At 39.7% G+C, this 12,902-nt stretch overlaps 1 protein-coding gene across 1 annotated transcript; it reads left to right on the forward strand.

The window, feature by feature from the left end:
• Window positions 1-9,168: 9,168 nt before the first annotated feature.
• On the forward strand, window positions 9,169-9,915 carry LOC142635218 (uncharacterized). Its single transcript, XM_075809416.1, has 2 exons — window positions 9,169-9,633; window positions 9,772-9,915. The coding sequence occupies exons 1-2, from the start codon at window positions 9,169-9,171 to the stop codon at window positions 9,913-9,915; spliced, it is 609 nt and encodes a 202-aa protein (XP_075665531.1).
• The last annotated feature ends 2,987 nt before the right edge of the window (window positions 9,916-12,902 follow it).

Raw genomic sequence — 12,902 nt, forward strand, 5'->3', positions numbered from 1 at the left:
AACATATATAAGGATTATTTTAAGGGCCGTCTAGGGTTGCGTAAGTTTGAGCAAAGTCTTGTTCATGAAAATTGTGATCGGAGACAATATTTGCCTAAGTTCATCTTGAAGAAGCTGCTGTGTATGTACACCATAGGGTTTTGTGACCAAGCAACTTTATGATCTTCATTGTGTGATGAATTAAAGAATTTTACAGCGAACATCCTTCTCAAGTTGGTGATCAAGTCACGTACTGGGATTTGCACATATATTGGTTAGTTACGTACTGAGAGCCGTGCATTGAAAAAGAGAGATTGTCACTACAGAATAAGTCCAATCGGGTATTGGGGTAAGAGTTCAAATGTAGGTTGGTATAAGGTACTAGGATTCATTTACTTGTAACCACTTGTTTTGATAATAGTGGATTCTCAGGAGTGGTGACCTTAAAATCACCCAGTGGAGTTTTTGCCGTATAGGTTTTTCCTATTCGTAAACAAATCACCGTGTCATTTAATTTTCGCTGCATATTTAGTTATTTGGTGATTTGTTTGTGCTACCACTCTCAATGCATATAATTGAACCTAATTGATTCACTTGGCTAATTAATTGGTTAATTTATCACAAGGGATCGATACATTTTTGGCCTATCAAGTGGTATCAGAGTAGACACACTCTGATTAGGGTTTAATCTTTGCTGTGAGATCCATTGGCCCCTGTTGTCATGGCTGCCATTGGCAAGAAAAGATCTCTTATTTCAAATACATCTTGTTTTTCTAATCTCTATTTAATTAAGTGTTTCAAAAAATGCAAGTCTAAAAGTTATTTGAAAGCCATCATGATGATGATTGGAAAAGATCTTAACATGACAAAGAAGAAACTAGACTACCTCAGACTGAGAATGTGTCAAGGAGTTCATTTGAGAAGGGTGAAGGTTAAACGTCTTGGTTGTAAATGGCAAATGAAAGAGAACACCATTCCTACATATCTGTCATCAAAGCATGAAGTGTGCTTTATGATGAAGTCTGCATTCAAGGTAATGAATACATGCTTGTGGTACCTTGATAGTGGATTCTTAAGACACATGACTGGAGATCGCTCTCTCTTCAAGGTCTTCGAGTTTAAGAAAGGTGGTAATGTCACTTTTGATGATAGGAGCAAATCAAAAATTAAAGGAAATAGAATTATCTCTTTACCTGGACTGCCAGATATTACAAATGTGCTATACGTAAAAGGTTTGAGAGTGAACCTGTTGAGCATAAGCCAGATATGTGATCAAGGCTTTATGGTGCTGTTCTCTAAAGGAAAATGTCTTGTGCTGGACAAATCTAGAAAGAAACTCAGAAGTGGTGTTCACACTTTAGACAATTGTTATGGTCTGGTACCTAATGCTGATATTGTGTGCAATAGTATTCATTTGCCAAACGAAGATCTATGGCACCAAAGGATGGGACATGCTAGTTACAAACATCTCTTAATTGTATCTAAGCATGAATTAGTGTTGGGGATGCCAAAGCTCAGTAGAGTGAACAATGTTATGTGTGGACCGTGCCAGCTTGGGAAACAGACAAAAGCTAAACATCCAAGCACTCAGACATCTACTACATCTAGACCATTGGAGTTACTACATGTGGATCTTATGGGTCCAACTCAAACCGAGTCTCTTGGAGGAAAGAGATATATCATACTTGTGGTAGATGACTTCACTAGGTACTCTTGGGTTATTCTTCTAAGATCCAAGTTAGATGCTCTTAAGCACATTGAAGCCTTGTGAACAAGATTGCAAAATAAGAAGAGCTTGAAGGTTGATTGAATTCGTAGTGATCATGGCAAAGAATTTGAAAACTCATACATGGAGTCCTTTTGCACTAGATTGGGTATGTCTTAAGAATTCTCTGCTCCTATTACTCCTCAGCAAAATGGTGTAGTAGAAAGGAAAAACAGGGTGATTCAGGAGATGGCTAGGGCTATGCTGCATAACAAGGATGTGGCTAGAAATTTATGGGGAGAAGCCATCAACACTGCGTGTCATACTATTAACAGGGTATATTTCAGACTTGGTGCCAAAAAGACTCCCTATGAGTTATGGAAGGGAAGGAAGCCAAATGTCAAGTATTTCAGAATCCTTGGAAGTATTTGCTTCATTCTCAAGGATAGAGAGAATGTGGGAAAATTTGACTTTCAAAGTGATGAAGGAATATTTTTGGGATACTCCTCCACAAGTAAGGCCTACCGGGGATACAACAAGAGAACTAAAAAAGTGATGGAAACTGTAAATGTTGTTATCGACGAAGCTTCAAAGTCCTATTCTAAGAATGTTAGTGAGGAAATCCCCAAAGAAATTCTTCTTCCCGAGCCTAACGATATTCAAGAACTTGTTGATCAAGAGCCTACCTCTCCAACTACTCCCAATACTCCAAGTGTTGCAGAAGGTTCAGTAGATAGATCTGCCTCACCTGACTCTGAGTCTCATAACGAGAAAATACCTTCCTCCATAATTCATTTGAATCATCCTCCTAAAACTATTGTGAGAAATATGAATGAATTTACACTGAGGAAACGAACAGTTGATAAATGTGTTGCTAACTTTGTGACTTATTCTCGCTATTTGTCGTAGGTTGAACCTACCAAGGTTGAGGAAGCACTTCAGGATCAAAGCTGGGTAGAGGCTATGCATGATGAACTGCCTCAATTTCAAAGGAATGATGTTTGGACATTAGTACCTAGACTAGAGAGTGAGCACATCATTAGCACAAAAAGGATTTTTAGCAATAAGACTGATAAGGAGGGCAATGTGATTCGTAATAAGGCTCGTCTTGTGGCTCAAGGATACTCACAAAAGGAAGGAGTGGACTATGATGAGACATTTGCTCCAGTAGCCTGTATGGAGTCAATTAGGATTCTTCTAGCCCTAGCATGCCATTTGAAATTCAAGCTTTACCAAATGGATGTCAAGACTACCTTCTTAAATAGGTTCCTTAAAAAAAATGTCTATGTGGCTCAACCAAAAGGATTCATTGATCCCCATTTTTTGGATCATGTGTTGTATCTTAAAAAGGCACTCTATGGTTTGAAGCAAGCCTCTAGAGCTTGGTATGATCAGCTCACACAGTACTTGGTGTCACATGGGTTTACAAGAGAAAAGGCTGATCAAACTCTTTTCATCAAAAGGGAAGACAGCGAGTTGATAGTTGCTTAAGTCTATGTTGATGATATCATCTTTGGGTCAACAAATGATGAACTTGTTCATGGTTTCTCTAAACTCATACAGGTTGAGTTTGAGATGAGCATGATTGTAGAGTTAAATCACTTCCTTGGATTACAGATCCGTCAGCAAGAGATAGGTATATTCATATCTCAATCTAAATATGCTAGAAATCTTGTGAAAAAGTTTGGCTTGGAATCTGCTAGTTCTATTAGAACCCTTATGAGTCCTAATGTTAAACTCATTGTTGATGTCTTGGGAAAGAGTGTTGATCCATCTCTCTATAAAAGCATGATAGGTAGTCTTCTATACCATACTGCTAGTAGACTTGATATTAGTTACAGTGTGGGAGTGTGTGATAGACATCAGGCTAATCTCAAAGAATCCCATATGACTGCTTTGAAGAGAATCATAAAGTATGTCAAAACCACTGCCTACTTTGGTGTGTGGTACAACAAAGACACAAATGATGTCTTGGCCAGGTATTCGGATGCTGATTGGGCTGGAAATGATGATGATAGGAAGAGTACTTTGGGGGTTGCTTTTATGTGGGTAATAATCTTGTCTCTTGGATGAACAAAAAACAGAATTCCATCTCTTTGTCCACTGCAGAGGCTGAATACATTGCTGCCGATAGTTGTTGTACCCAACTTCTATGGATGCAAAAACTCCTCCATGACTATGGTATTTGTCAAGAACATCTCACTATCTATTGTGACAATAACAGTGCCATCAATATCTCTAAGAATCTAGTTCAACATTCTCAAACTAAACACATAGAGATTAGACATCACTTCATTCGTGTGCTTGTTGAAGATGATACCCTTACTCTTGAGTTCATTCACATTGATGACTAGAAGGCCGATCTGTTCACCAAACCTCTTGATAGCAAACGGTTTGAATTCCTTCATCAAAACATTGGTGTTATATCCATGGAATGATCCTCTCTTCTCCTCATTTTCTTCATGCGTTTGCATCTAGTTTTTATGCATTGCATTATTTGACATGTTTTTGTTTGGTTGTTTTTCAATTTTATCTTTATTTTTTTTTATAAAAATAAAAAATTGAAAAATTAGAAAAATATAAAAACAGTGTGTGTTTGTGTACATTGGTACTTGTGTACCTTGAATGGCCAATGAAACAAATTTTTCTAAACTTTGTTTTATTTGTTGCTTAGATGAGCATCTCTATGCACTACTAAGCAAGTGAGCTATGTGGCTCATGTTTGTGATGAGTAAGATTAAGTTATCTCCTGTACTTAACACTCGTATTACTCTTTTTGACGGGAAGGACTAGAAAATCCTAAGAGAAAGGCATATATAACAATTTCACCACTATTGCCTGCCAATTATGAAATGACATCTGTATACTTCGACATAGTAAAAGAGCAATGTCAAAAAGCTTAACATAATTAGGTATTTCTTCTCTCTCTTATATACCCAAGTATGGTATGCTTAATAAAAGAAAATATGCAAAGAAAAATAAAAGCAAAAAGATCAAAATGCTTTATATATGATTGCAAGCATGTATTCTAGGAGATGTGGGAGTTATAGGATGTACCTCGAATATGATAATCTTCATCAAACACTTATGATCGTGTGTGAGTTAAATTGATTTACTCATATCTCAAATCGTCATAACATAGAGACACTTATGCAATCTTGTGATGTTTTCACACATAACACGCAACATTCTTTGCTACTTTTGATATATGTGCAAGTATAATGTGATTTGGCCATCACAAGATTTACATGCGCTATTGTGTGCTCACTAAACTGCCTTAACTTGTTTTTGAAATATAAAATTGGTTAGACTTGTTTAGTATGTGTGCGTGTATGTGTGTGTGTTTTGGGATCGATGTGCTTACATTTTTCTTGTTCAAAGATGTTTTTGAGAGGTTAAAATGTTGTTTGGATCCTTGGTTGAGTAGCATGCTTGATTGCATTCATATCTATGTTTTTCTCTTCTTTGAAAAGCTGTTTTTAAGCAATCTTGATAGCTCCTTGATACCTCTCGACACCTGGCTTATCTATTGAGCTCTTCAGCTTCTCTTTATCGCAATCTCGACAGCTTCTTGATAGCTCCTCGCTCGATCAATAAAGTTTTTGTCCCCTTGATAGCTGCTCTATAGCTCCTCGATCCATCGAGCTTGTTTTTGTTGTGGACACCTCTGGATAGCTGCTTGATAGTTGTATCTCTTCATGCCTTTAAAGCTTGACACCTCTCGACACTTTGCGATTTCTGATCTCAATTCTCCGATCTCTCTCGATAGTTTATCTCTTTTCTCATTCCAAAACTCTTCAAATTCAAACCACTAACATTCCTCACTTGACCTTCGGCCTAAATCAAGTGATCTTTATCTGGTATGATTCATTCTCACTTTTAATCATGCGTTTCACTATTTTCTGACCTAAGTTTTGAGTTTTGAAAAAAATTTGGGGGTTTTTCAAAAATTGATGAGGTTATGAAAAATTTTGGGATGGGTTTTGTATATTTGGTCTTAAAACATCATGCATTGCATCACATGTGCATTATAACACTGCCTCATGTATTTTAGATGTGTGTTTACATTGTGGAACTGATTGTGTGTTGGTAGGTTTGGATTGGGTTGAGCCCATGATGTTTTTACTATTGCATTTCACATGCTCATGCATTTTCATGCATATGTACCTTACACTCTCTATATTCTTATATATATTGATTGTTTTTTGTGCTTTTTTGCGTGTTTCTCTTTCTCCCTCTCTCTCTTTCTCTCTTGTTTATGTTAGTTGCGTCGTGGCACCTAAACATAAGTCTACTCCGTCCTGAAACCCTCATCGTTCCGGGGCATCCAATTCTTCTAACCCCACTCCGTTTCACATCCGGTTTTGTGATGAAAAGGCCAAATTGGACTTCTTTGAGAACTTTTCTAGACGAGGCGTTCATTTGAAATGCCAAGTCATTTTGTCGAACTTCTTCGACACTAACCTACCCACTATCATTCACAGTAGGGGTTGAGAGTCACTATGTGACATCCCGGTCACTTCTCCATCCATACTTATCTAGGAGTTTTACTCTAACAAGCGTGGATTTGATTATTCAGTACCTTTTTATTACTCGCGTTCGAGGTATGTGCACTGTGGTCATACCAGATATTATATCCGAGATGCTTCATGTCCCTAGGGTAGTGCATCCTGACTACCCTAGTTATGAACGTCTTAAGATTGTGTCTAAAGACGAGCTAATGTCAACTTTTTGTGAGCGTCCTTTTGATTGGGGTGAGTGTTAATTTACTTCTTGTTCGACCTTTGCTAAAGGTCCTCATTTTCTTAACATGATTATGACTTTTGTTTTGCATCCTCATTCTCACTATAACTCTATTACCGAGCCCCGTGCTCGATTTTTGCTTTCTTTTTTAGAGCAAATTACCATAGATTTTCCTTCTCATTTCATTCTCTCTCTTATTGATGTGTATCGGGATATAGCGACCCATGATAAGCTCATCCTCCCTTCAGCTATCACGAGGATTTTACGCCATTTTTCTGTTCCCTTTCCCATTTTCAACCACTTCCATGTCATGTGTGCCATAGATGCCACTACCATTAAACGGAGAGAGGCGCAGCTACATTCAGGGCGGTTCGGATCAGCAACTCCTCCCACTTCTCTGGCTCCATCCTCCTCTGCTCCCTCTTCTTCTATGGGTGGTGTGACTCTTGATGCGATTATGGTGTAGCTTCAATGCATGGATGCTCACCTTGACACTCTCAGTGATGAGTTGTGTTAGGTGAACACCCGTGTCGACCATATTGCTAGATGGCAGGCTCGCCTTGGTGGCTTTGTAGAGTCTCCTTCTCCTTCTCTAGAGGCATCCGAGGACGATGATGACTCCGACGACAATGATGATGATGGGGATGGAGATGCTAGCTCTTTCGGCGATAATGAGATGTCTACTTGATACTCTTACTCTTTATCACTCATGACAAAAAAGGGGAATAGTTTTTGGATGAGAGTAGTCATACTCATAGGGGGAGGGTTAGTATAAGAGATTTTTGTTAGGGGGAGTATTTATATTTTTGAGGGATGTAGTGAGGACTTTTATATCTTTTTTCTTTACTTACTTTTTTAGATACATTTTTAATGTATCTTAGGTCTTGTGATCATCTTATGATAGCAAACCTTGTATTTGTTGATGATATATATACATTTGAGGTTTTTATTACAGTTCTTTCACCTATCTCTACATGTGTTGTTTCTTTTCTCTCTTTATATACATGTTTCTTAATTATTGTATACAATTTTTATTTCTGTTTCACACAAAGATGCCTTGATGATTTTTGTTTAAGTGTTTCAGAAATATAGGTTGTCAAAGTCTTCCTTGCCATGAACTTTCTTCTTGCCAAGTTTTTCAAGAGTTTGTATTAGGATAGATTTTATTGTACTTAACAAGTGAGTATGAGTTGAGTGATTTATGACTTTTCTCATATGTTCATTTGTTTGTTGCAATTTTGTCACAGATTGCCAAAGGGGGAGATTGTTAGGACATATGTGATTAAATGTTAGGAACATATGTCAACATTTTATGTATTGGCTAATCCTTTGACAAAACACACTTTACTTGTAATTGGGTAGATCTAGGATGTGTTTAATATTTCAAGAAACAAGGTTTCAAGTTCAAGTGTTAAAGCCATGAGAGTCTGTCCAAGAATCAAGTGAAGAAGTGTTGTTCATTAAAACTCGACCGCTAGTATCTATTGAGGTTTAAAAGAGCTGTTTCAGCCCGAGGCTCGATAGCTGCTTAACAAATAGGGTATCTGTCGAGATTTATGAAAATTAGTTTTTCAGGACTATTTTTCATCCAATCCGTGATTATGTGTTTGAGATTTCTTTTCTCATAACCCTAAACATATATAAGGATTAGTTTAAGGGCTGTTTAGGGTTGCGCAAGTATTGAGCAAAGTCTTGTTCATGAAAATTGTGACCAGAGACAATATTTGCCCAAGTTCATCTTGAAAAAGCTACCGTGTTTGTACACTGTAGGGTTTTGGGACTAAGCAACTTCATGATCTTCATTGTGTAATGAACTGAAGAACTTTGCAGCCAACATCCTTTTCAAGTTAGTGATCAAGTCGCCTACTAGGATTCGCGCCTATATTGGTTAGTCACGTATTGGGAGCCGTGCATTGAAAATGAGAGATTGTCACTACAGAACAAGTCCAACTGGGCATTGGGGTAAGGGTTCAACTGTAGGTTGGTATAAGGTACTAAGATTTTTTTACTTGCAACCATTTGTTTTGATAATAGTAGATTCTCGGGTGTGGTGACCTTAAAATCACCCGATGAGGTTTTTGCCATGTAGGTTTTTCCTATTCATAAACAAATCACCGTGTCATTTAATTTCCACTGTAGATTTAGTTATTTGGTGATTTTTTTATGCTGCCACACTCATTGCATGTAATTGAACCTAAATAATTCACTTGGCTAATTAATTGGTTAATTCATCACAAGGGGTCGATACATTTTTGGCTTATCGATTTTCACACTTAGTTTCGGAAGGGTAGTTCCATTCAACTCACAAAATCCAGATGGAGTCCAATGTTCCTCATGATCCTGCAGCATTGGCCCTGCAAATCCAGACACTCACAGCCAGTATGGAGGAGCTTACCAGACATAACTAGGAAATGAGGTTGCGACTGTAGCAAGAGAACAATCGTTCTGAGACCAACCGGGACGATGACGAGGACAGCTAAAGAAGGGACAATTGTCGACAACTAGCTATTCAAGAAGGTGCGAGCTCAGACCTTCTCTGAGAACTGAGAAAAGAGATGGATGAGCTGAGGAGCCCAATCAAGGAAAAAACTGATCAGAGCTTAGACCAAATGGTCAGGAAGACAGATTCACCCTTCACTACGGTCATCCTGGAATGCCTAGTACCCTTAAAGTTTCGTCTACCATAGCTTGAATCATTTGATGGATTGAAGGATCCCTTGGATCACCTCAACACCTTCAAGATGAATTTGGGCCTCCAACAGCCCCCTAATGAGATACTAAGTCATTCTTTCCCCACCACTCTCAAAGGAGCGGCAAGGGAGTGGTTCACTAAGCTCCCAACGTCGTCCATCAACAACTTCAAACAGCTAGGCAATTCGTTCCTCTGTCACTTCATCGACGGACAGCACTTGAAAAGGCCGGCAGACCATTTGCTTACCATCAGACAAGGAGAAAAAGAGACCCTAAGGTTGTATGTAATGCATTTCACTTTAGAAACCTTGGAGGTGGACAAAGCAAATGATAAAGTACAGCTATCAACCTTCAAAGTTAGGTTGAAGTCTAGGGAGTTCATGGTCTCTCTCGTGAAGAATTCTCCTAAAATGATGGCAGAAATGCTCTTGAAAATGCAGAAGTACATGAGTTCTAAGGACACCCTAGCAGCGATAGAAAGGCTAGAGAAGCCCAAGGAAAAGAGGAAAGAGAAGGTGGAGGACCAAATATGATGAAAAAGGGAACGGACAGATCGTCAGAATACTGAAGGGAATAGACAGAGAGATGACAAAAACCCTTGGACAGTAAAGTTCACTCCTTTAATTATGCTCATTGACCAAATTTTGGCACAGATTAAGGACGAACACTACCTCAAATTGCCTAGGCCGTTACACTCATTGCCTAACATGCGTGACAAGAGAAAATACTGCCGTTTCCACAAGGATCACGGTCATTACATAGAGGACTACAAAGACTTGAAGGAGCAGATAGAATAGATCATATTAAAAGGGAAACTGCAGAAGTTCGTAAAGAAGGGATAATCTAGCAGATCCAAGGACGATAACAAGGGTCAACGCAAGGCTACTCAAAGGGATGAGGACCATATATCCCTTCATCCACAAAGTGCCATAGGGGAGATAAAGACAATTATAGGAGGACCATCCACAGGAGGATCATTCAACTCCCTCAGGAAATCATACCAGAGGTAGGTGAACAGCGTTCATAGGCTACCACCTCTGAAGCAAAGGCGGACAGACTAGGACATTTTCTCGGAAGAAGATGCAAGAGGAGTGAAACAGCCTCATGATGACCTGTCTCATGATTGAAGGATTCAATACCAGGAGGGTGTTGGTAGACAATGGGAGCTCGGAAGATATCATTTATCTCTCTGCCTTCTAGTAGTTAAAAGTAGACCCGAGAAGACTTCGTCCATTTGAATCCCCCCTTGTCAGTTTCAGTGGAGACAAGGTATATCCACGGGGAATAGTGATGCTGACGGTCACGACTGGCTCATACCACCTCCAGGTAACCAATTGACACAACTTTTTAGCAGTGGACTCACCATTTTCCTACAATGTGATCATAAGAAAGCCTACCCTCAATCTTTGGAAAGCAGCCACCTCCATGTATTGCTTGAAGGTGAAGTTCCCAACTGAACAGGAGATTGGGGAAATAAGAGGAGACCAGGTTCTGGCACAAGAATGATACCAATCAGTCTTGGCGTCAAAAGAAAACCATACATGGATAATTGAAGAAAAGACGCCAAGAATTGCAAAAAAACTAGAGACGAATGAGTTGTCATAGGAGATCCCACAAAGACGACCTAGGTAGGGACAAATTTGAACCTCCAGACAAAGAAGGAAATCATCAGCTTTCTGAAGGATAACCTGGATGTATTCGCCTGAAGTCACGAAGATATGCTTGGCATACCAGCAGACATCATTCAACACCGCTTAAATGTGGATCTTGAGAAGAAACCCGTCTAGCAGAGAAAAAGAGTCTTCGCTCTTGAACGAAAAAAAGCAGTCATGGACGAGGTGAACAAGTTGCTCGCTTCTAACTTCAACAGGGAAGCCTATTATCCCTAATGGTTGGCCAACGTTGTCATGGTTAAAAAGGCAAACAGGAAATAGAGAATGTACGTCGATTTCATGGATTTGACAAGCGCCTGCCTGAAGGATAGCTTTCCTCTACCCAGGATTGATCAGCTTATGGACTCGACGGCCGGGCACAAGCTTCTTACCTTTATGGATGCCTTCTCTGGATACAACCAAATACAAATAATAGAGGAGTAAGAGAAGACCGCCTTTATCACCAGCCAGGAGCTCTATTGCTATAGGGCATGCCTTTTGGTTTGAAGAACTCAGGAGCCACGTACCAAAGACTGGTAAACCAGATGTTCAGCAAGCAGATTGGGAGGAACATAGAAGTATATGTGGACGATGTGCTCGTCAAAAGCAAGGAAGAGGAGGATCACCTAGACAATTTCAAGGAAACGTTCAACACACTCAAGCAATATAGTATGAAGCTAAACTCGGCCAAATGCACCATTGGGGTCTACTCTGGAAAATTCCTTGGCTTTATGGTATCATAGAAAGAAATAAAAGAAAATCTAGAAAAGGTGAGAGCCATTCTCAAGATTTCCTCCTCAAAGAAGATCAAATAAGTGCAGTCCCTCACGGGAAGTGTGGCAGCCCTCAATAGGTTCGTCTCTAAAGCAATAGAAAAATGCCTTCCTTTCTTTAAGGCCTTAAAGCAGGCCTTCGTTTGGATAGACGAGCGTGAAGCAGCATTCCAGGAGCTAAAGTGCTACTTGAGCAACCCCCCACTCCTGAGTTTGTCCAAAGAAGGAGAAGAGTTGTTCCTATACTTAGCTGTTTCCGCAATTGCAGTGAGCGCGGATTTGATCAGGGAAGAAAACAGGATACAACACTTGGTGTATTACATCAGCCAACCTTTCCAAGGAGCTGAAGGACGATACCCATGAATAGAGAAGATCACCTTCGCCCTGATAGTGGCCTCCAGAAAGCTTCATCCATACTTTCAAGCTAACCCAATCATAGTAATGACGGATCAACCCATTAAAAAAGTAATGAATAAACCTGAGGTTGCTAGACAAATGGTACAGTAGGCCATCGAGCTTAGTCAGTTTGACATAGAGTATCAACCCCAAACGGCCATAAAAGCCCAAGCACTAGCAGACTTCATAGCTAGGAAGAATCAGATTTTTGGACAATACATACAGGCGGGTCAATGAAGAATTCGAAGAAAGGAGTCAAGGATGCAGAGTATCTAAAGTTGACAAATCAATTAATTAGCCGGTTTGATCAAGTAAAATTTGCTCAAATCCCACGGGATCAAATGCTGAAGCTGACGAAGTGGCTAGGAGTGCGTCGTCAAATGACTAGGTGAAGATGACTGATTGGAAGCTAGGGGAACAAAAGTCTCCTAGCATTGAGGAATTAAAAACATTTCGGGTGCACACCAGTATAAGTTGGACGAATCTCATCTTGTCCTATCTCAAGGATGGACGGTTACCTCCCAATCCTAAAGAAGCCAAAAAGGTCAAAAAGCGAGCGGCCAGATTCATTATGCTCAACGACAAACTATATAAAAGGGGTTTCTCGTAACCTTACCTGAAAGCGTTGAGGAAGAAGAAGCCAGGTACATCTTGGAAGAAGTTCATGAAGTCGTTTGTGGCAACCACATGGGGCCAAAGTCTCTTGTAAGAAAGATTATGAGAACATGCTATTTTTGGCCGAAGATGCAACAAGACACCGCAAATTTTGTCAAGAAATGTGACAGCTGCTAAAGGTATGGGAATGTCCAAAGAGTCCCAGGGGAAAAAATGACTACCATCACTTTGCCCTAGCCGTTTTGCATAATGGGGGATTGACATCATGGGGCCTCTAACACAAGGAAAGAAGTAAGTAAAATTCTTGCTCATCGCTATTGACTACTTCACAAAGTGGGTGGAGGCAGA

The sequence above is a fragment of the Castanea sativa genome, chromosome 5, assembly GCF_040712315.1.
Source record: "Castanea sativa cultivar Marrone di Chiusa Pesio chromosome 5, ASM4071231v1".
Classification (NCBI taxonomy): domain Eukaryota; kingdom Viridiplantae; phylum Streptophyta; class Magnoliopsida; order Fagales; family Fagaceae; genus Castanea; species Castanea sativa.